Source organism: Bufo bufo, chromosome 5 (genome assembly GCF_905171765.1).
Source record: "Bufo bufo chromosome 5, aBufBuf1.1, whole genome shotgun sequence".
In the NCBI taxonomy this organism is placed as follows: Eukaryota; Metazoa; Chordata; class Amphibia; order Anura; family Bufonidae; genus Bufo; species Bufo bufo.
The window spans coordinates 69,660,920-69,686,377 of record NC_053393.1 but is presented as its reverse complement, the minus strand read 5'-3'; the positions used below and the strand labels follow the sequence as shown (position 1 = coordinate 69,686,377).

Genomic DNA, 25,458 nt, shown 5'->3' with positions numbered 1-25,458 from the left:
TCTAGACAGATTTACTATTGGGACTATTTAAAAAGTCGCAATAAAGTCGCAATTTCACTCCAGTGAGGACCATGCTTATCTTATGAGACTTTTTAATAGAACATGCGACTTTTTTTATAAAAACGTGCAACTTTTTCGTAAAGATGTGCGACTTTTGTAAAGCTGCTTACTGACGGATAAACTGCTACCATCAAACCACATTTATTACAGTCTTAAAGGGCCGATCATAAATCTGTCTTGGCTAAAACTGACTTTAGCCATATGTTAAAGTGGAGTGAGCTGTCAGAGTCATGATAAATCTGGCCCTATGTGTGCACAACAGGGTGCTGTAAATGGCTGTCATACAAATATATGCACATGACTTTATCACTTCGTTCTTTACTATTAGATATTAATGTGACATTTTATTGCCCTTTTTGCTAATGCTGATTACAGTGTTACGGTAATAGTAAATGTCTTGCAAAAATGTCAGGAAAATAATAAAACTATGAACAGAACCCATTTTATGTTCCTAATGCCATTTTGTGCAGAGAATTATATTGCTTTAGTTATATGACCCTATTACAAAGTTTATTGTCCCCAAGTACAACACAAAAATAATTTTCTTGTTCGTCACTCGGGTGTCAGTGATCATCTGGAAAGGATAATGGTCCTGTCGTACTGATGGTCAGAGACCAAAAATGAGAATTTTTTCCATTCTTTTATTTCTGTATCCAGTCTGCTTGGGTGTATAATGAACAGTATATTTGTAAATTAAAATTACAAAAGTTTCTCTTTCTTGGCAAATTAAACAAAGTCACCTAATAGTGATTCATATAACAGAAGAGCTGCAAACATCAAAATTTACAGCTCTTTTTACCTCTAACACAGCAGGAACTCACAGCACCTGAAATACAAATCTTGTACAATATTTGAAGCAACCTTGCTGATAGAAACACTACACTATATATCTTGTGTTTTTCATGAGGGAAGCAATTGTTTTTAACCTGTTTGTATTGAAAATAATTTCTACACGACTAAAGCCTCATTCACACGTCCGTGCTCAAATCCGTGAGAAGGTGCTCAGTGATGCATCAGTGAAGCTGTTCGTGAAGGATCCGTGTGTCCATTCTTTGCTGTCCATGTGTCATCCGTGTTTCACTGACACTGAACAGCTGAAAAATAATTTTTAAAGCATCTCTTCCTAATGATCCATGAAACACGGATGGCATCCGTGTTGCATCTGTGGTTTTCACGGACCCATAGACTATAATGGGCGTGATGGATTCATGAACACAGACAAAATAGAGTATGCATCTGTGCTAAAAAAAAAAACCCAGATCTACGGACCGTGGTAAAACATTGATGTGTGAATAAACACATTAAAATGAATGGGGACGTGTGCTGTCCGTGGAGAACACGTACAGCACACGTCAGTGGAACACTGACATGTGAATGAGGCTTAAGGCCTCATGCACACCACGAGCAAGTGGATGAGGTGAGTTTTTTTTTTTTTTTTTTAACCCCTAAATGGCCTGTGTACCCGTTTTTTAACGGCTGTTAGACGGGTGCACTCCTGTCAATCGGCCGTTAAAAACTGTCCCATTGATTTCAATGGGGTCCGTCCGGCCATGAAAACGGACAAAAATAGGACATGTCCTATTTTTGGTCGGACGCTATTCACTGCCCATTAAAAGAACGCCCATGTGAATAGCCCCATAGACCTTCACTGGTGCTAAAAATGGCCGTTAGTTAGACGGCCGTCACACGGACATTTTTGTCGTGTGCATGTAACCTTACAGGGAAAAGGGTAGAAGGGGGAGAAAAAGTGGAGGAGGGTAGAAGGCAACAACTGGGAGGAAGCCTCTGTTAATTTACTGGCAGTTTTGCATTTTGTCAATTGGAGACCTACATATGGCAACAAGCAGAAAATCTGTGACAGTTCTGATTTAACGTGCATTAGGGAATATTACAGGGAAGATCCTCTTTCACATGGAGGAAACCACCACCTTGCAGATATAAAAAAAAAAGGGAGGACCTTTCCAGATTATGGAGCCAATAGCTACCTCCATACTGTAGGTAGTGCAGTCAAACACAGGGGGTTCACCTGTAGTTGAGAGAAAAAGGGGGGAGGGGTAAGGACATGCAGACCAAAATCACCCGAAGGGCTCAAAATTACATCGAAATAAAAAATGGAAACAAACACTTGAAGAAAAGTAGGAACATTAAACAATTGCAATGGGTCTTCACTGGCCAATGGTTGTTCTGAGTACTAAGTTGTAAAGCTGAAACTTTCTTGCATTCTAGTTTTGACATGAGCAGGCAAAAGCTGAATAATAGAGTGGCAGGTTTTAAAAAAAAAAAAAAAGTTGAACCCTAGATAGCATTTATCCAATCCATGTGCAAAAGGAAGCTCAATTTCTCTGAAAAGATGACGGTGGGTCTGGACATTTGGGCCCAGCCACGTCTTAAGGATGGTCTTGCACGGAGGTAACCAATTTTGATCATGAAGTATCAGGGCTTTGGTTGTAATTATATAGATTGGAAAATACTATGGGGGTAATTTACTAAGACCAGCGTTTAAATTAAGACTCTGGTCTTAATACCCCTTTGCATTGGCGGTAGCTGCGCCTAAGTTATGTAGACATAACTCTGGCATATCTACCGCCTGTCTAAATGTATACCAGCTCCCTTGCTGGAGTAGATCTAGGCAATTTTCTATGCCTAAAGCAGGTGTAGAAAATGATAAATGAGACAGGCCTGTATCCCCGTCCCCTTCCCCGACCAGGCGCCGCAATCTGCGCCAGATATACGCCAAAAATTGGTGTATAGCTGATAATAAATGAACCCCTGTATGTATATTTGAGATGCCTCAGATATTCATAGCATTTTATTGCCTGGATCCATGATGTCTAATCAACATATACCGTTGAGTGATTTTATGCTAGAATAACATGAAATAGTATGAAAACCAAGTGCTTCCTCCAGAGAACATACTTCAGGGATGTATCATTGACATGGCAGCCATTTGATAACAGTACGTAGTTTATTCCGAAAATGAAATGGGGCATTGTTGAAGCAAAATTTCTAACTATAAATAGATTATGTAATCCCTTATTTGCAAACTACAATAGGCAGTTTTTGTTTTTGCAGTTTATTAGTGTATTCTCGGTTGTGCTACCAGGTTTATACAGTGGAACTAATTTATTTTTTGACCTCCGCATGAGATTTGCACTATGAGCTGTGTCCAGATGTTCTCCTCTCTTTATATGTCCTGACATCAGATTATCCCCTCTCTATCTCTTTAAATTCAACACATCCAATGTCTTCCCCCCCCCCCCCCCTATGTCTTCTGTTGTTAGGGGAAAATTGGGACACCTCTATACATATCGCATTGTCGGCCAATCCAACTGAAATCGGAAGGGTTTGCCAAATTTCATCTAATTTGTATGACCAGCTTTCAGCCTCAACCTTATCACCTACCCCCAGGGACACCCAGCAAAACTGAGAATGAGGGGTTCCCGAATCCCATTCTGGTCCACCACTCCATTCACTTCTTGATGCAGGCAACGTTCCATCAGTCCCATGGAAGTGAATGGAGCAGTGGACTAACATGATCGCCAACGCTCTATTCAGAGAGGGAACTCTCCCACATTCTGATATTTATCACCAATCCTGTGGATAGGTGATACAGATGTAGCAGGGTTAGCACTCAAACTCCTAACTCAAATTTCTTAAATCATTGTGTTATCGTGAAACAAAAGCCATTGAAAAGCAATTAAAGGTGTTTGCTTAGTTTAGATAACACATCTCAGAAAGCATGAGTGTTAACTCTACTACATCGGTAAATACTTTTTGTGGGATATTCTTTTTATTGGTTCCCTAACAACTGGCCTACCAATGAATGGCATGAGCTACAGTTTAAAAACAGTACTGCACAAAGTCCTCTGCCAATCATGTACGCTTTCTCAGGCCCCTAGTTGTTGGAGGCCACATTTGCCTGGTTTGTCCTCCTAAGATCTGGCAGCATCTAAGATAAGGTTTGCATGAATTTAGAACAACAGGAACTGCTTTTTTCCCCCCAGAAAAAGTGCCACTCTTGTCCATGGGTTATGTGTGTTCTATTGAAACTCATTCACATTCAAGTAAATAAAGCAGAACTGCTGTACCAGACACAGCCTATAGGCAAGAGTGGTTCTGTTTCAGGAAAATCAAAGCAATAATATGTCTAGATGTCAAAGTTTCTAAAATACTAACCGCAATTGTGTTTTTCTTTTTATAGTTGAAAACTACACACCATCATGGGGAAACAGAACAGCAAGCTGCGTCCTGAGGTCATGCAGGACTTACTAGAAAGCACAGACTTTACAGAACATGAGATCCAGGAGTGGTACAAAGGCTTCTTGAGAGACTGTCCAAGTGGACATTTAACAATGGAGGAGTTTAAGAAAATATATGGGAATTTTTTCCCTTATGGGGACGCTTCTAAATTTGCAGAACATGTATTCCGTACCTTTGATGCTAATGGTGATGGGACAATTGATTTTAGAGAATTTATCATAGCTTTGAGCGTGACGTCCAGAGGAAAGCTGGAACAGAAGCTGAAGTGGGCGTTCAGCATGTATGACCTCGATGGAAATGGCTACATCAGCAAATCGGAAATGTTGGAAATAGTACAGGTATGTTATCAGGATTACATTGTATCTGCTGGATTACACTAAGTCAGATGTTTCCATGTCACCAACCAAAAATGAACAACTCTTCTAGCAACAAGTAAAATAGCTTTTTTATGTATAGAGTGTAAACCAGTCAGAAATGTCAGTATTAGGGGTGCTCCTGGGTTCAGCCAACAGGGGTTTGGACTCAATAATCCTGATGTGCTCCCAGATATTATTCTTGCAGCGGAAGAATCTGAATATGGTGTGATGGGATTCCAGTAAGGCCTCATGCACACGGCCATTGTTTGGGTCCGCATCCGAGCCGCCGTTTTGGCGGCTCGGATGCGGACCCATTCACTTCAATGGGGCCGCAAAAGATGCGGACAGCACTCCGTGTGCTGTCCGCATCCGTTGCTCCGTTCCGCGACCCCGCTAAAAAAATATGTCTGCGCTTTGCGGACAAGAATAGGCATTTATATTGACGGCCGCCCGTTCCTTCCTGCAAATTTTGGAAGGCACACGGGCGGCTTCTGTTTTTTTGCAGATCCGCGGTTTGCGGACCGCGAAAAATGGAACGGTCATGTGCATGTAGCCTAAGGGTGTTAAGTACTTACTGAGGGTAAGAAGTGGGTAATGTATTTGAAAATAGGTTGAACAACAACTTAAAGGGCATCTGTCAGCAGTTTTGTACCAATGACACTGGCTGACCTGTTACATGTGCGCTTGGCAGCTGAAGGCATCCGTGTTGGTCCCATGTTCATATGTGTCCGCATTGCTGAGAAAACTGATGTTTTATTATATGCAAATGAGCCTCTAGGAGCAACTTGGGCATTGCTGTTACACCTAAAGGCTCTGCTCTCTCTGCAACTGCCATGTGAATGTTATCATGCCTGGCCCTGTCAATCAAAGTGCATAGGGCGTGGCAGTTGCACAGAGAGCTGAGCCTCTAGGTGTAATGGCAACACCCCCATTGCTCCTAGAGGCTCATTTGCATATATTAAAACATTATTTTTCTCAGCAATCTGGGCACATACGAAGATGGGACCAACACAGATGCCTTCAACTGCCAAGTGCACATACAACAGGTCAACCAGTTTCATAAGTACAAATCTGCTGACAGATACCTTTTAAGGTATAGACCAGCCTTAAACTTCATCACTGCTTATACATTGCGAATTTCATAGTAAACCCATTAACCGGTCAGTATGTTTTTTTAATTATGGGGAAAAAAAAAACTGAGAACCCAGAGGAAAGCCTCAGATTTACAGGGAGAACATACAAACTCTATGCAGATGTTGGAGCTCGCAACCCCAGCATTGCAAGACAGCAGTGTAATGAGATGACTGCCTGCCACTCAGATAACAGAGCTATTAACACTATTGTAAGTATTCTTAAAGGGGTTGTCCTCTTCAGTGTTTATCTGCACGCTGTCTCCCTTGTAGCGGCAGTACAGGCTTATAACAGTGTTGTCTCTCGTTCACTTGAATGGGGCAAACAGCTGTAATGTCGCAGCATTACCACTACAATGGAGACAGCATGCAGGTAAATATTGAAGAGGACGCAGTGCTTGATTGAAGCCATCTTGATTGAAGATCTCTGCCAAAATCCTGTGCATGGTGACATATGACGTCACCACGCTGGTCATCTCGGGCTGCACGCAATTTTGGGGCAGATCTTCAGGCAAGATGGGGGTGGCCGGCCCGTCACGAGAAAATGGAGTCAGTAAGTATGATTTCATTGTTAATTTTACACAGTTTTTACTCTCGGATGTCGCGATCATGTATAAACGCGGCGCCTGAGGGGTACAATAATGGGGAGCTGCGCTATCGTAGCCGCCCTGTCATTGCACCCGCTACTTACAGAGAAATAGATATTTTTTGTAAAATTCGGTGAAGCAGCGAAAATAATTTTCCAAAACTTTGCTCATCTCGAATGTTCACCAAGGCTAGATTAAGGTCTGTGAAGCCCCCTAGTCAAACAGGTTTTCTTTTCCCTGCTGCTCCATTGAAATAGGGGACACCAGACTCACATTCTCATGATCGCTGGGGGTCACAATAGTCAGGTCCCACCAATCTAACGTGTCCCCTGTTGAGTAGATAGGGGATAGCTCATACTTGCCAACTCTCCAGAAACACCTGGGAGGCTTCCAGACAAGCTGGCAAATCTCTGGACAAGAATGGAGGGCTGCTTTCTCCTGGAAAGCAGCCGTCCATGTATTGTAACTGTATGTTTCACAAGGATACTGTGTCATTAGCAGGGCCGCCATCAGGGCAGTACTGCATTCAGGGGCCCAGGCTGCCACCTCCTGTCTGTGTTCTCTTCTGCCACATTAATATTCACTTTAGTGCAGTGCTTCTGCTTCACATGGGTTGGGGAATGGGCCCTTTCCCAGTACACAGACTTTTACTAAATATATTATTTTTACAGATCTCTGAACTCCAGATCTTCTACATGGCAGGCAGCAGATTTACCACTACACTATAGAACTGCCCTGTTATAAAGATAGGACTTTAAGGACTTAAGCTTAAAAATCTACTAAATAGCATTACTGTTTTCTTCAGAGGCATAATATTAAATAAATAGTATACTTAGTATTACTGAAATGAAAGAAAGAAAATTGCACCATTATTATTTATTCTGTTTACTGGTCATCATAAATAATGTGTTCCCTTTATTGTACAGGTTATTATCACTACAGGGATACTAAATACTGTTTTGTAATATTTCATAGTAAGTATGTTGCAAAAATGCATTTTCTGTGATGGTTTTTGCTCCATAATTATTTTTTTTTTGTATCATTAACTTTGCCGAAAAATAAACTTTGACCATAAGAGAAAAGCTGAAAAGTAATTTTTCTGCCGTAACTTTTACTGAAAAAAAAATATTTTACAGGTCTCTACTAGAAAATGAACCCCAGACCTTCTGTATGGTGGGCAGTAGATTTACCACTTCATGATAGATCTTCTCTGTTCTAAAGACAGGATTTTCTGTGTCTTAAAAGCTACTACTATTATATCCGTAAAGGAAACAGTAATACTATTTAGTAGCTACTCTTATAACAGCAGTTCTGTAGTGTAGTGGTAAGCTGCTATTTGCCATACAGAAGGTCTTGGGTTAAAATTCTTAGGAGGGAACTGCAAAATAATTTGTTTAGTAAACGTTAGAGCTGAAAATGGCAACTTTTAACCACTTAAGGACCACAGGTTTATACCCCCCTAAAGACCAGGCCCTTTTTTACAAATCGGCACTACACTACTTTCACCGTTTATTGCTCGGTCATGCAACTTACCACCCAAATGAATTTTACCTCCTTTTCTTCTCACTAATAGAGCTTTCATTTGGTGGTATTTCATTGCTGCTGACATTTTTACTTTTTTTGTTATTAATCGAAATTTAACGATTTTTTTGCAAAAAAATGACATTTTTCACTTTCAGTTGTAAAATTTTGCAAAAAAAACGAGATCCATATAGAAATTTTGCTCTAAATTTATAGTTCTACATGTCTTTGATAAAAAAAAAATGTTTGGGTAAAAAAAAAATGGTTTGGGTAAAAGTTATAGCGTTTACAAACTATGGTACAAAAATGTGAATTTCCGCTTTTTGAAGCAGCTCTGACTTTCTGAGCACCTGTCACGTTTCCTGAGGTTCTACAATGGCCAGACAGTACAAACACCCCACAAATGACCCCATTTCGGAAAGTACACACCCTAAGGTATTCGCTGATGGGCATAGTGAGTTCATAGAACTTTTTATTTTTTGTCACAAGTTAGTGGAAAATGATGATTTTTTTTTTTTTTTTTTTTTTTCATACAAAGTCTCATATTCCACTAACTTGTGACAAAAAATAAAAACTTCCATGAACTCACTATGCCCATCAGCGAATACCTTGGGGTCTCTTCTTTCCAAAATGGGGTCACTTGTGGGGTAGTTATACTGCCCTGGCATTCTAGGGGCCCGAATGTGTGGTAAGGAATTTGAAATCAAATTCTGCAAAAAATGACCAGTGAAATCCGAAAGGTGCTCTTTGGAATATGGGCCCCTTTGCCCACCTAGGCTGCAAAAACGTGTCACACATCTGGTATCTCTGTATTCAGGAGAAGTTGGGGAATGTGTTTTGGGGTGTCTTTTTACATATACCCATGCTGGGTGAGATAAATATCTTGGTCAAATGCCAACTTTGTATAAAAAAATGGGAAAAGTTGTCTTTTGCCAAGATATTTCTCTCACCCAGCATGGGTATATGTAAAATGACACCCCAAAACACATTCCCCACCTTCTCCTGAGTACGGCAATACCAGATGTGTGACACTTTTTTGCAGCCTAGGTGGGCAAAGGGGCCCATATTCGAAAGAGCACCTTTCGGATTTCACAGGTCATTTTTTACAGAATTTGATTTCAAACTCCTTACCACACATTCGGGCCCCTAGAATGCCAGGGCAGTATAACTACCCCACAAGTGACCCCATTTTGGAAAGAAGACACCCCAAGGTATTCCGTGAGGGGCATGGCAAGTTCCTAGAATTTTTTATTTTTTGTCACAAGTTAGTGGAAAATGATGATTTTTTTTTTTTTTTTTTTTTTCATACAAAGTCTCATATTCCACTAACTTGTGACAAAAAATAAAAACTTCCATGAACTCACTATGCCCATCAGCGAATACCTTGGGGTCTCTTCTTTCCAAAATGGGGTCACTTGTGGGGTAGTTATACTGCCCTGGCATTCTAGGGGCCCGAATGTGTGGTAAGGAATTTGAAATCAAATTCTGCAAAAAATGACCAGTGAAATCCGAAAGGTGCTCTTTGGAATATGGGCCCCTTTGCCCACCTAGGCTGCAAAAACGTGTCACACATCTGGTATCTCCGTATTCAGGAGAAGTTGGGGAATGTGTTTTGGGGTGTCTTTTTACATATACCCATGCTGGGTGAGATAAATATCTTGGTCAAATGCCAACTTTGTATAAAAAAATGGGAAAAGTTGTCTTTTGCCAAGATATTTCTCTCACCCAGCATGGGTATATGTAAAATGACACCCCAAAACACATTCCCCACCTTCTCCTGAGTACGGGGATACCAGATGTGTGACACGTTTTTGCAGCCTAGGTGGGCAAAGGGGCCCATATTCCAAAGAGCACCTTTCGGATTTCACAGGTCATTTTTTACAGAATTTGATTTCAAACTCCTTACCACACATTTGGGCCCCTAGAATGCCAGGGCAGTATAACTACCCCACAAGTGACCCCATTTTGGAAAGAAGAGACCCCAAGGTATTCGCTGATGGGCATAGTGAGTTCATGGAAGTTTTTATTTTTTGTCACAAGTTAGTGGAATATGAGACTTTGTATGAAAAAAAAAAAAAAAAAAAAGCAGCATTTTCCACTAACTTGTGACAAAAAATAAAAAATTCCAGGAACTCGCCATGCCCCTCACGGAATACCTTGGGGTGTCTTCTTTCCAAAATGGGGTCACTTGTTGGGTAGTTATACTGCCCTGGCATTTTCCAGGGGCCCTAATGTGTGGTAAGTAGGTAAATGATCTGTGAAATCCTAAAGGTGCTCTTTGGAATGTGGGCCCCTTTGCCCACCTAGGCTGCAAAAAAGTGTCACACATGTGGTATCGCCGTATTCAGGAGAAGTTGGGGAATGTGTTTTGGGGTGTCATTTTACATATACCCATGCTGGGTGAGAGAAATATCTTGGCAAAAGACAACTTTTCCCATTTTTTTATACAAAGTTGGCATTTGACCAAGATATTTCTCTCACCCAGCATGGGTATATGTAAAATGACACCCCAAAACACATTCCCCAACTTCTCCTGAGTACGGCGATACCAGATGTGTGACACTTTTTTGCAGCCTAGATGCGCAAAGGTGCCCAAATTCCTTTTAGGAGGGCATTTTTAGACATTTGGATACCAGACTTCTTCTCACACTTTGGGGCCCCTAGAATGCCAGGGCAGTATAAATACCCCACATGTGACCCCATTTTGGAAAGAAGACACCCCAAGGTATTCAATGAGGGGCATGGCGAGTTCATAGAAAAAAATTTTTTTTGGCACAAGTTAGCGGAAATTGATATTTTTAATTTTTTTCTCACAAAGTCTCCCGTTCCGCTAACTTGGGACAAAAATTTCAATCTTTCATGGACTCAATATGCCCCTCACGGAATACCTGGGGGTGTCTTCTTTCCGAAATGGGGTCACATGTGGGGTATTTATACTGCCCTGGCATTCTAGGGGCCCTAAAGCGTGAGAAGAAGTCTGGAATATAAATGTCTAAAAAATTTTACGCATTTGGTTTCCGTGAGGGGTGTGGTGAGTTCATGTGAGATTTTATTTTTTGACACAAGTTAGTGGAATATGAGACTTTGTAAGAAAAAAAAAAAAATAATTCCGCTAACTTGGGCCAAAAAAATGTCTGAATGGAGCCTTACAGAGGGGTGATCAATGACAGGGGGGTGATCAATGACAGGGGGGGTGATCAATGACAGGGGGGGTGATCAATGACAGGGGGGTGATCAGGGAGTCTATATGGGGTGATCACCACAGTCATTGATCATGCCCCTGTAAGGCTTCATTCAGACGTCCGTATGCGTTTTGCGGATCCGATCCATCTATCAGTGGATCCGTAAAAATCATGCGGACGTCTGAATGGAGCTTTACAGGGGGGTAATCAATGACAGGGGGGTAATCAATGACAGGGGGGGTGATCAGGGAGTCTATATGGGGTGATCACCACAGTCATTGATCACGCCCCTGTAAGGCTTCATTCAGACGTCCGGATGCGTTTTGCGGATCCGATCCATCTATCAGTGCATCCGTAAAAATCATGCGGACATCTGAATGGAGCTTTACAGGGGGGTAATCAATGACAGGGGGGTGATCAGGGAGTCTATATGGGGTGATCACCACAGTCATTGATCATGCCCCTGTAAGGCTTCATTCAGACGTCCGGATGCGTTTTGCGGATCCGATCCATCTATCAGCGGATCCGTAAAAATCATGCGGACGTCTGAATGGAGCTTTACAGGGGGGTAATCAATGACAGGGGGGTGATCAGGGAGTCTATATGGGGTGATCACCACAGTCATTGATCACGCGCCTGTAAGGCTTCATTCAGACGTCCGGATGCGTTTTGCGGATCCGATCCATCTATCAGTGGATCCGTAAAAATCATGCGGACGTCTGAATGGAGCTTTACAGGGGGGTAATCAATGACAGGGGGGTGATCAGGGAGTCTATATGGGGTGATCACCACAGTCATTGATCACGCCCCTGTAAGGCTTCATTCAGACGTCCGGATGCGTTTTGCGGATCCGATCCATCTATCAGTGCATCCGTAAAAATCATGCGGACATCTGAATGGAGCTTTACAGGGGGGTAATCAATGACAGGGGGGTGATCACCACAGTCATTGATCATGCCCCTGTAAGGCTTCATTCAGACGTCCAGATGCGTTTTGCGGATCCGATCCATCTATCAGTGCATCCGTAAAAATCATGCGGACATCTGAATGGAGCTTTACAGGGGGGTAATCAATGACAAGGGGGTGATCAGGGAGTCTATATGGGGTGATCACCACAGTCATTGATCATGCCCCTGTAAGGCTTCATTCAGACGTCCGGATGCGTTTTGTGGATCGGATCCATCTATCAGTGCATCCGTAAAAATCATGCGGACATCTGAATGGAGCTTTACAGGGGGGTGATCAGGGAGTCTATATGGGGTGATCACCACAGTCATTGATCATGCCCCTGTAAGGCTTCATTCAGACGTCCGGATGCGTTTTGCGGATCGGATCCATCTATCAGTGCATCCGTAAAAATCATGCGGACGTCTGAATGGAGCTTTACAGGGGGGTAATCAATGACAGGGGTGTAATCAATGACAGGGGGGTGATCAGGGAGTCTATATGGGGTGATCACCACAGTCATTGATCACGCCCCTGTAAGGCTTCATTCAGACGTCCGGATGCGTTTTGCGGATCGGATCCATCTATCAGTGGATCCGTAAAAATCATGCGGACGTCTGAATGGAGCTTTACAGGGGGTTGATCAATGACAGGGGGGTAATCAATGACAGGGGGGTGATCAGGGAGTCTATATGGGGTGATCAGGGGCTAATAAGGGGTTAATAAGTGACGGGGGGGGGGTGTAGTGTAGTGTAGTGGTGCTTGGTGCTACTTTACTGAGCTACCTGTGTCCTCTGGTGGTCGATCCAAACAAAGGGGACCACCAGAGGACCAGGTAGCAGGTATATTAGACGCTGTTATCAAAACAGCGTCTAATATACCTGTTAGGGGTTAAAAAAAACACATCTCCAGCCTGCCAGCGAACGATCGCCGCTGGCAGGCTGGAGATCAACTCTCTTACCTTCCGTTCCTGTGAGCGCGCGCGCCTGTGTGCGCGCGTTCACAGGAAATCCCGGCTCACGCGAGATGACGCCTATTGGCGTTAGTGTGACCTGGGAGCGCCGCAGAAATGACGCCTTTCGGCGTTAGCGTGACGGTAAGTGGTTAAATTCCAGATTTTTTAAATGCAAAGTTTATGTTTACAAAATTATTAATCGAGCAAAACACATCACGATAAATGTGTTTTTGTAATATATTGTATTTTCACTTCATAGGAAGAACTTTTTTCACCCCAAAAAGGGGCAAAAATGGCAGTGCATCTTATAGAGTGAATAGTATTGGGGGCTCGTTAGTATGTAGTAGGCACATGGATTGGTGAGTAAAGCGCTGCGCTGGATGTACTCACTGCTGCCTGGTCTTCTATGGACCCCCGCTGCACTGTCCTGACTGAGTACAGTGTCTGGACGTAGTGAGTGCACTATGAACCGACATTGTGCAATCTCAGTTTACAGTGCAGCATGGGCCCAGAGAAGTCCAGGGAGTGGTGAGTGCAGGGAGGTAAATCTATTTAGTTATATTTCATCTGATTTGAGGTCCTATATTGGGGCCTGATCTGACATCCGATATGGGGGTCTGTTCTGAAATCTGATATTAGGGTCAGATCTGATGTCTGAACTGGGGGTCTGATCTGAGGTCTGATATAGGAATCTGATATCGGGGTCTGATATAGGGGTCTAGTCTGAGGTCTGATATAGGAATCTGATATTGGGGTCTGATCTGAGGTCTGATATGGGGGTCTGATATTGGTGTCTGATATGGGGGTCTGATCTGAGGTCTAATATGGGGGGTCTGATCTGAGACCTGATGAAGATTAGGGGTCTAATGAAAAATATTTTTTTCTGATTTTCCTCTTCTAAAACCTAGGTGCATCTTATAATCTGCTGCATCTTAAAAAGCGAAAAATACAGTACTTACTATTAAATATCACAAAACAGTATTTGATATCCCTGTAATCATACCAACATGAACAATATAGTGAACACATTATTTATGGTGACCGGTGAACAGAGTAAATAAGAATGGCGCAATAGTTTTTTCCTTCATTGAACCTATAATAAAAGTTGATAGAAATTAAATTCTTACATATGTGTATGGCAAAATGGCCTGATGCAAAAAAAACCTGTTATGGCTGTGAATGCTAGAAAGTTCTTGAGGGGGTGGGCCTCACAGTTTGCCTGTATGGGGACCTGAAATTCTGTATGGGGACCTGTTGGCAGCCATGGTCATTAAAGGAAGCCCCAGCACCCAGATGTCTTTTCACGGGATAGTTTGCTGGGAAAAAGGTAAAGTGCTGCATGAAAGAGGTGGGGCTGCGTAAAAGAAATGGTGGGGCTTTTATAAAAGGGAAATGGCGGTTAAAAGAAAAATTTCACCTGGAGCCCAACTCACAAATGTTGGCTAGTATAGTTTAACTTGTTGTTAATGGAATAGCCCTTTAAGATCTATTAGTATATTACGCATCTACTTTCTTGGTGCCTTTTTACTTTGCAAAATCAGTTAAAAAAAGTTTCATAATGAAAATGCAGTTGTTTATTATCTGGTTTCATTTATATCTTATTTAGGCCTTCGTAGCTAGGGATGTATTGGCTCTGATGAGCCGAAGTTATTAAATCGCAAAGTCTCGCAAGACTTCGCATAATAACTTCAGAAATTGATTTATACTCTAAAAAACCATCTCCAAAACTCTGGTTCGGTTCCAAAGGTACTACTTGGAACCGAACCCGAGTTCGGAAAATGGATTTTTACAGTATAAATGAATTTCTTAAGTAATAACTTCGGCTCATCAGAGCCAATCCATTCTAATACTGTACAGAGCTCCTGCTCCGTACAGTATTAGAACGAAGTTTTATGCGAATCGACTTTGGATGTTTCATCCGAAGTCGATTCGCTCATCTCTAGCAGTGGCGTACATAGAGAAGTAAGGGCCCCACAGCAAGGATCAAACCAGGCCCCCCACACAGGACAGAAGGGTTTCTGCCTAAACCCTTTTCAATGACCCTTGGGCCATTTTTCCAAAGTTGTTCCTTTAAAGGGTAGAGTCCTGACCAAGTTTTCCCCTCCAGTAGAAGAGGAGATAATCCCAACTAAGACTGGGCCCCCTCTTGCCCTGGGCCCCATAGCAGTCGCATGGTCTGCCGCTATGGTAGTTAGGCCCCTGCCTAGTAGGTGAGACATCAGATGCCATTGGTGAGACATGCCTGTTCTCTATGTGGAGCACACGTTTTCTCACACAAAACCTGCAGAAAGGAGGGAGTTTCTTCATATTACATACATGTATTACCCTCAGAGGGTTACATGAACTGTACAAGAGTATCACTAGTGTACATGAGGTGGTAATGAAGCAAAGATAATTCATGGAATATCTATTTATCCAACAGGCAATCTACAAGATGGTTTCATCAGTAATGAAAATGCCAGAGGATGAGTCAACGCCTGAAAAAAGGACGGAAAAAATCTTTCGGCAAATGGATACGAACCGAGATGGTAGGTCTCTGATTGAGACCCATGTATGTGTGGCTCTTATACTTTTGATGGAGACTTTATGTAGGTTTGCTATGTTACTTAACACAGAGAGACTACTTTTTGGTGTATGTTACCATTTTTTTTAGGTAACATAATGGCTTACTAGGCCTACTATTCAAGCCAAGGGTGCTTTCTCACAACAGTCTCTGTTTTGCAGACCACAAACCGCAGATCTGCAAAACATGAACAGTAGCCGTCTGCACCCCGCATCGAGGTGTGGACCCATTCAGTTAAATGGGTCCTCGATTTGCATGTTTCGGACAAAGATGGGACATGCCCTATCTTCTGCGGCGTGGCTACACCGACTTGGAAGCCCATTGAACTGTGATTGTGTCTTGATGTCCCTTATGACCCCCTTTGATGTATGGCAGCCTGTGTATGGTAGTGGAATAAGATTTGTTGGAAAAACCCTCACTATCAGAAAGGAGATCACTAACTTTTAAAACCCAATTAGCACTATACAGTCAAGGAAGGGAAGCTGTGGAGAAGAATGCAGATCGGCAGCTGTATGAGTTAGTGTTCTTATATTACATGTATGTAAGGGAATGCTGAGCTGTGCAGGAGGTTAAAATCCACCCCCTCTACTACTTACAGCATTGGTGTTGTGTTGGGCTATCCGGGCTCTTTCACACTTGCTTTGTCCGGATCCGGCGTGTACTCCATTTGCCGGAATTACACGCCGGATCCGGAAAAACGCAAGTGAACTGAAAGCATTTGAAGACGGATCCGTCTTCAAAATGCGTTCAGTGTTACTATGGCACCCAGGACGCTATTAAAGTCCTGGTTGCCATAGTAGTAGTGGGGAGCGGGGGAGCAGTATACTTACAGTCCGTGCAGCTCCCGGGGCGCTCCAGAATGACGTCAGAGCGCCCCATGCGCATGGATGACGTGATCCATGCGACACGTCATCCATGAGCGTGGGGCGCCCTGACGTCACTCTGGAGCGCCCGGGGAGCCGCACGGACGGTAAGTATACTGCTCCCCCGCTCCCCACTACACTTTACCATGGCTGCCAGGACTTTAGCGTCTTGGCAGCCATGGTAACCATTCAGAAAAAGCTAAACATCGGATCCAGCAATGCGCCGAAACGACGTTTAGCTTAAGGCCTGATCCGGATTAATGCCTTTCAATGGGCATTAATTCCGGATCCGGCCATGCGGCAAGTGTTCCGGATTTTTGGCCGGAGCAAAAAGCGCAGCATGCTGCGGTATTTTCTCCGGCCAAAAAACGTTCCGTTCCGGAACTGAAGGCATCCTGATGCATCCTGAACGGATTTCTCTCCATTCAGAATGCATGGGGATAATCCTGATCAGGATTCTTCCGGCATAGAGCCCCGACGACGGAACTGTATGCCGGAAGAAAAGAACGCAAGTGTGGAAGAAAATATCAGGACATACAGCCAAAGCAGATTACAGGAGGAACTAAACCTCTTCTCATAGCGCTCTGCACCTTCGCCTTGCAATGGCTTTTACAGCATGCAGAGTACTGATCCTATATACTTTCTATGGATCCATAAGTGCAGAGCGCTCTGAAAAGTGCTGTTGCACATTCCATGCTTTGTCCCATAACTCATACTGTGGCTAGCTTGGGAGTCTAATGAGAGAAGACGTAACTGCATTGTAATCACTGGGTAGGACTGGTATGTGACCATTATTTGGTGACTGCATTATAGAGGTATGTTACCATACATAGAGAAGAGCCGCTCTATGTAAGCCTGGCATATAAAAAAATGCTGTCTTTTAAATGTGCCATCTCCAATATATGTATATTTTGGGAGGGGGAGGGTCAGGACATTTGTCTTAGGTTTTTTCCCCCAGATCTTTAACCTGGCTGATCTGTGGAAGACCCAGCGTTGCTGCTAAAACTGTGGTGTTGGGCTGCAACTGAAGAGTGTGGGGAGAACTTGTGCGGGGGCCCCAAGCTGCACTGAGCTTTTACCTACACCTCTGTCTGACCAAGGTTTCAGAGGAGAAAACGGAATAAGCCCCTGCCAGATTCCCCTGGCAGCAGCTCATCATCTGCAAGAGCATAGGATTGGCCTGTTGAATTCAAACATCCTTCTTTCTTCTACCATCAGTGGAGAGTCGGGACACCCAAACAGACATTAGATAGGCAGGCGTGTTAAAATTGTGGGTTGGACAAACAAGTTATCTCCTATCCCTCCAGAAGCAAAACCATTGCCAGGACTAGTGATAAGCAAAGCGAGCTTTGGATCCTAGATCTGAAGACGCTTCGGTCAAAACTTCCGTTTAATGTTGTAAGAAAATCTACATATCTGAGATAAAGCTGGGGATATAGAAACAAATAGAAGAATGAGAAAGATGTAGCTATCTTAATGTAAAACTGGACCTTCTTGATCTCTAGAATGAAGAGGCCTTCAGCATTCTCCCAGGCACCATATGTTACAGCGTTTCGCTCTGCATCTCCATCTAAGCATGGCAATATATTTGGCCAGTGAGTGACATTGTAGTTGGAGGGGTATGGCGCCTGGAAAAGTGTTGTGGGCCCCTTCATGCTGGTTTTGTGTTCAGATACAGTCACAATGACGAGCAATAGCTCTCAATGTCTGTCTGCTGCTCCTGTAAGAGAGGACTATAGAGGCCCATACACCTTCAATAGCTGTCGGACGACTTTCCCTTCCCCCTCATACACATGTATGTCCAGTAAGTACATATGTACTATCAAAAACAAAGGATTGGCCTTTAAAATTCCCGTGATCCTTTTCTCCTCTGACACCATATGTCAGGAGATATTTGTAAGCTCCACATACACATGAGGTTGTCGGCCGGTCCTGCTGAAAACAGGGGGGCCTGAAATCTTGGGGAAATTGCATTTGAGGTGCACGTAAACTGGTAAGGCTGGGTTCACATCACCGTTTAGTTTTCTGTTCTTCTGATCCGTCTTTTCTTCGGATCCTTTATTTTGAGCATCCGTTGCGCTTATTTTGCATCCGTTTTAGTCATTTCTATCTGAGATCTGTTATTTTTAATAGGGGGGAAAAGTCCTTTGTGGAGGAATTTTTCTCGCTTCAAAAATAATGGATCTCAGATAGAAATGACTAAGGTCTCATGCACACAAAAACATTTTTTTTTCATTCTGTGTCCGTATGTCTGCATGGCCGTTCCGCAAAAAAAAATAGAACATGTTCTATTATTGTTCGCATTACGGACAAGGATAGGAGTGTTCTATTAGGGGTCGGTCGTTCCGTGAAATGCGGAATGCACGCGGCCGGTAACGGTGTTTTGCGGATCCGCAATTTGCAGACCACAAAGCACCCAACGGTCGTGCGCATGAGCCCTAAAACGGATGCAAAATAAGCACAATGGATGCTCAAAATACAGGATCCTTTCTTTGTTTTTTATCCTGTTCTTCTAACGGATCAGAAGAATGGAAAGCTGAAATTCACTGCCGAGGTAGGTAGTAGAGTACACCCATAAGGCATTGTATAATAATACTATAACTACAAATTAAAACCATACTTGGCCTAGGGTAGGACATGTTTCTCCTTGAGCTTCAGAGGGTGAATTGTTTTATTCTCGGTTTTGTCTTCTTCAGGATAAACATAAAAGGCTGACAATTCTGTTGAACTTGTAAGACCTCTGTGCCGTTAACCTTAATAATATAAAACGGTGTAATCCTTACTCAGAAAAGCCAGTGTCCCAGTTACCTCGGCTGATACCGTGCACGCGATATCTGTTTCTACGTAACAGCTTTCAGGAGAGGCTAGATAAACCCACAGGTTTCACCATGTTCTGAATTATTCACAGCTTGTCAGCGTTCTCAAGGCAGACTATCATGGGTGCTTTGTATTGCAGAGTCCACAATCTTCCAATTCCAATTTGCAAAAATTCCCATGCAAACCCTAGGAACCTAAAGGAACTTACGTAGTAGAGCAGCTCTTTTCATGTTCACATTTCATTACTATAATGGTAACAAACCATTATAAATAAATAATTTTCATTTGCAGACTGACCTTTATACGTCAATCTTTGATTCTCCCCTGCACTGCCGAAGGACGCACCTAATTTGTGATGAGGCATGCGCCTCGTCATAAATTAGACGCACCTTCGGCAGTCTGTGCACCTGGTGTAAAAACTATCCATCCCCTGACTGGTTTTTCCCCAACATTTACATGGCAAAATTTATTGGGGCTGATTTCCCGACCCTGCCCCCGTCACGTCCCAGTCACTCCCAAGTGTAGAGGGTGGTGTAAAAATGCCTTTACAACAATATTTTGTTTAAAAAGTCAGAAAACTGGTCTTTTTTTTTTTTTTTTTATTCCAAAGCTTGCAGTAAAAATGTTAGTACATGACCCCTACGAGTTTTATGTAAGAAAAATGCTAGATTGGAACATAGTGAATGAGACATGTGCTCTTTAAATAGGGGCATCTAAAAATACTTATAAAGGGTTAAGGGGAGTCTGGTTTAGAAAACACATTTTCTGATACCTCATTGTGAGAGTTTTCCCATTATATATTGTTGTGTTCTGAGAGCGGTCCCAACTCTATAGAACTGCTTCTCCAATGTTTTCTACTCTGCCTCACCAGCCAAATCGCGGTGAAGCTGGGGCCTCACTAATGAACAAGTGCTACCACCAAGTGTCCACCATATCTCCCTCCTCAGCAGCATGAAACAAATACCACAGTGCAGCACAACATACCTCCCCAGCAGCATGAAACAAATACCACAGTGCAGCACAACATACCTCCCCAGCAGCATGAAACAAATACCACAGTGCAGCACGACATACCTCCCCAGCAGCACCAAATACCACAGTGCAGCACAACATACCTCCCCAGCAGCATGAAACAAATACCACAGTGGCTGGGCACAGGAGTCTTAGGAGTTAAAATTACATTTATATTCCCCCTTTCTATGCAATCTAATGCTTCGCTGCATTCACTGACCTGTGATCCCTGTGATAATAATTCATGTAGCAGCCGCCGGAAGTAGAAGCACTGTGCGCGGTGAGCCGGCTGCTACATGAATTATTATCACAGGGATCGCAGGTCAGTGAATGTAACAGAGCATTAGATTGCATAGAAAGGGGGAATATAAATGTAATTTTAACTCCTAAGACTCCTGTGCCCAGCCTTCTGTCTCCCAGGGAAGCACACTTCAGAAGCACAGCGTCTGCACAGCCCGTCTTTTCTAATGGACGGATGGCCCTTAGCAACGCTCTTTTGAAGAGTGCTGCTAAGGGCCATTTCAGCCCCAGTTTTCTACCAAAAATAAACGTTTTGGCTAAATAAAGTCTATTGCAAAATTGTTACCTATCACTTGCCCTACACTTTAGCAAAAAATTAATAAATATGACAGTTATCCTTTAAGAGCCAATAAATAGGTTTACCTCTGCTTTCCTAGACAAAGAATTTGATAAAATGGGTCTGCTTTATCCCCCCAGAAACAGTGCCACATCTGTCTGTGATCTACATACAAGAGAATGGGGCTAAGTTGCAATAACAGACACACCCCATGGACAAGAGTGGACCTGTTTCTTAAAAAATGATAAAAATCCTTTTCTCCAAACTTGGACCTTCAAGACTAACATCCTCTTTACGCATTTTAGAACCATTTACCATAGTTTACGTAGAAATAATCTGTAATTTTGCTTATTTGCAGGAAAACTTTCACTGGAGGAATTTATCCGAGGGGCAAAGAGTGATCCGTCAATAGTCCGCCTACTTCAGTGTGACCCAAGCAGTGCCGGACAATTCTGAACATTTTATTTTTGGATTAAACCCGTAAAAAAAAAAGATTTTTTTTGTTTTTATTTTTGCCAAAATTAAATTTGTTGTGGTGTTGACACATTATGGCCAAATATATCTACTTCCTTCTATGATATCTTTGTTGTGGATGACAAAGAATGGAGAATGTTGTCCCCATTGGGCGAAGGACATTTTCTGTACTACCGCTCCGGGTATCCTTGCCATAAATGGATAACAGACGTTCCACCACAACTCAAGGACTTTTTATAGAGCTGACAAACAAATTTCAGATGGCTGTGGTTAAAATCTGGCCTACTTAGTTAAGTAACTTCTTAGTTGTTTTAGCCAATATTTGCAGACAGAAGTATGTGATAATCTACATTAGTGGTCTCCAACACGTGGCTTTCCAAAGCCTAGGAGTTGTACTTTGGAGAGATGGAGAACTATGAGTTGGAGGCCACTGATCTACGTACATTAGAAATGGACCTACATAGGTGAGTGCCACAAACGTTGTTCAGTTTCTTCTATTTAGACACAAAAAGAAGCCCCATTCCCAGTGGAGGCAACCATTCTTGGGCTAAATCATTACTCTTGAGTCCATAGATACTAGCTTATATAAGCTTTATTCTCATAAGGATCAGTTCTTCAAATGGTTGCAAACACTCTGTAGTTAAAGGGTTCATTGTCAGATCAGAATGTTATGCAATAACTGCAATAAAAATATGGAGGTTGCATTCTTTGCACAATTTGGCACAAGCTGGCTGCACAAGAGAGCTGCAAATTTGGGATACGACTCATTAGTAGATTCCGACTATTTGAATTGCATTCAGCTGCATTGCTGATGTACTTCAATGGCAAGACTGGATGTGTGTTTTTGCCTTGTATTGGAGTATAGCATGATGTTTCTTGTCATTTCATTTATAATATTACAAATTGAATGATTCATCAACCACCAATTTGTTCGTTTCTAGGAATAATTACACTAAGGGCCCCTTTTCAGACGAGGGGCTGCTGGAGGAAACTCTACCGAGGAAGGCCACCTTGATACTTTCCACTAAAAAGGTACCAGTGGATATGAAGGTGGCTTCAGACAAACAATAGTCTGAAGCCACCTTCAGATGGCCATTTGAGAGAAACCTAACATGTAGTAAAAAGTAACCCTAGTCATAGTCTCCTTCTTGCTCTCCCACCCATATTCTTGTCCTGTGTGCACCAGTATAGTTTTTTATACTGGTATAGTAAAAATAACCAACATAGAATTTCAGGCCAATAGCTAAATAGGCTTAAAAACCTGATATTTCCCCATTCTCCTCAACTGGTCTTAATCAATACATTTATTAACCTGGGGCAAAAAAAAAGTATATATGAGCGAGGCTAATTAGACCCCTGGTAGTTGTTTTCCAAAAACACTTTTTAATTGCCCTACCAATGACATTGACTATTACTGTTGATGTTAATATCAATTGTTTCTGGAGTTGCTCTTAAAGGAGCTATCCAGAATTAGAAACAGCACCACTCTTGTCCATGGGCTGTGTCTGGTATTGACAATCATGCCCATTGACTTGGCAAGATCCCTTTTTTCTAATCCAAGACAACCCTTTTAACAAATAATTTGGCTACCAATGCCATGGCCAGTCAATTACATTACAGTTTTTAGAGATCTAGTTTAGATGTGGACATGAAATCTGATACAAGATTGGTGGGTTTGTTGTCCACCCGGGAGACAATATATGATTGTTCTTTTCAACTTTTGCTTGCTTGCTACAAATGAAAGCAGTTCTGTACTTTATAGATATTGGGCCTATGCAACTAAACAAATCAACTGGATATCAAAATTTGGTCACCAAGCGTTGGTCCTGGGCACTGTGGCTGTCCTTATAACAGCATCCATATAACCTACTATATGCACATACAGTATATAAATTAATAGCTACACTATCTTCCCACGACCATGAAGGGAGTAGATCTTGGAGATCAAACTTTAACATCACTTTGGAGAGCTATCAGTAATGAAGTGTCTCTACAGTGTGTACTATATTCATCAGTAGTACATAGGGATAAATATGCAGTGGGCTAAAAAGGCCAGGCAGAAAAGTGCCCAAAAACGTAGACCTGCCAAAAAAATTTGGTGCAGGACCTTCATAAATATTTCCCAATAAATGCTGTACATCAATAAATCTGCCCCAATAAATGAGCATTTTCAGTATGGGCCCCCATAATGCACCTCCGTGTTCTTTCCTAGAAACTAGCTGATTAGCTACTATGGGTCACCACATGACCCTCACTAAGAGAGTGATTAGAGTCATGTTGTAATTCATAGGCTAGATCAGTTGCTGTGCACGCTTTTTACCACCACTCCATTCAGTTTCTCCTATAGTTTCATGCAGTCACCATCCATTGGAAGGTTACCTCATATCATTGTGCTCCATACTTTGTAGTTCGGACCTGTAGTTCTTTCTAGTCGACCTTTCCAAGTAGCGTTCCCGACTTTGCACACCCGTAACTTCTATTGTATTTGAAAATTTTGTAAATGTCTCGTGGATTTGGGTCAAATATTTACTTCGAGCAACCCGATGATGGTTTTATGCTTTACCATATGGGATTCTAACAAGTGTAATTCATGTGAGCATGACTTATTGCAAATTTATTATTTTTTTATCTATTAACTATCAATAACGAGCTTTAAAAGAAGATGGTTATAAAAGGACATGAAATCTACCTAATTCTTCCAGAGAGATATGTGACTTCAACATTACCTTACCGGACTCGAAAGATAACAACCCCCCCTTAGCCCCCACAACCTGTTTCTTTTCTAGCTTACCATTGCAAGGATTCTGTAATGTCAAACGATTCAGCGGCAGTTTCTAATGCATGACATATAATTTTCCAAACTGTGAATATTTCTGGTATGCAAAGACAATGTGGTTTTGAAGTTTACATAAATGACGTTACTTAGCTGTTTTTTTTTTCTTAAGTAAAAAAAAATAAATATTAATTAAAAATTGTTTCACATTTTTTATTGGATATATTTTTTATTGGACTTTAAAGAGACACTGAGGAATAAACACCTATTTTTTGGTCGCAATACACTTTGCAAGGCCTCAGGCCCATGGCCATGTTATGGATCCATTAAAGTTCCAAATGGTACGAAGCTGTCATATGGAGCCCATAGAATTCTTTGGGGCTATACACAACCTCCACTGATTTCATTGCAAACAAAAAACATGTTTTAAAAAATGATGCGTGCGGTATTATGTACTTATTTTTTTATAAGAGCATTGCTTCTAGGTCAGAATATCTCCCATATGATGCCACATTTGATGTCTATGGTCCATTAAAGTACAGCATTATAGGGAGTGCATGCCCTCCGTACAGGCTTTATTCACATACTTCTGACTGAGATCCTGAAACAGAATCTTGGCACTGAAAAGAAGGGTCCATCTTATCATGGCCACTATCAGAGATACATACATCTATGCCCCTCCTCCTTTCCCAAATGTATTAATTCACATCAGATGTGTGTACCTTGGCAACTAATGTTTTATTACTTCATTGCATCTAAAATGAAAAATGAAACAACTTGGCAAATATGTCTAATTAAAAGCCCGTTGACATTTAAGATACAGTCAGGTCCATAAATATTGGGACATCAACACAATTCTAACATTTTTGGCTCTATACACCACCACAATGGATTTGAAATTAAACAAAAAAGATGTGCTTTAACTGCAGACTGTCAGCTTTAAGTTGAGGGTATTTACATCCAAATCAGGTGAACGGTGTAGGAATTAGAACAGTTTGCCGTTTGTGCCTCCCACTTGTTAAGGGACCAAAAGTAATGGGACAATTGGCTTCTCAGCTGTTCCATGGCCAGGTGTGAGTTATTCCCTCATTATCCCAATTACAATGAGCAGTAGTGTTGAGCGAACAGTTCGAGCATAGTTCGGGTCCGTACCGAATTTTGGGGTGTTCGTGACACGGACCCGAACCCGAACTTTTTCGTAAAAGTTCGGGTTCGGGTTCGTCGTTCGGCATGTATTTTGGCGCATTTTGAAAGGCTGCAAAGCAGCCAATCAACATGCATCATACTACTTGCCCTAAGATGCCATCGCAGCCATGCCTACTATTGGCAAGGCTGTGATTGGCCAAGTGCAGCATGTGACTCAGCCTCTTTATAAGCTTGTGCG

The 25,458-nt window shown here is 42.2% G+C and overlaps 1 protein-coding gene across 1 annotated transcript in view; it reads left to right on the top strand.

The window, feature by feature from the left end:
• Positions 1 to 24,245, top strand: part of NCALD (neurocalcin delta) — a 93,109-nt gene extending 68,864 nt beyond the window's left edge. The window contains exons 2-4 of the mRNA XM_040431954.1: positions 4,262 to 4,658; positions 15,419 to 15,524; positions 21,186 to 24,245. Coding sequence (XP_040287888.1) covers positions 4,281 to 4,658; positions 15,419 to 15,524; positions 21,186 to 21,283 — 582 coding nt within the window. The 5' untranslated portion in view covers positions 4,262 to 4,280 and the 3' untranslated portion in view covers positions 21,284 to 24,245. The remainder of the gene's footprint in view (positions 1 to 4,261; positions 4,659 to 15,418; positions 15,525 to 21,185) is intronic.
• Positions 24,246 to 25,458: the final 1,213 nt, after the last annotated feature.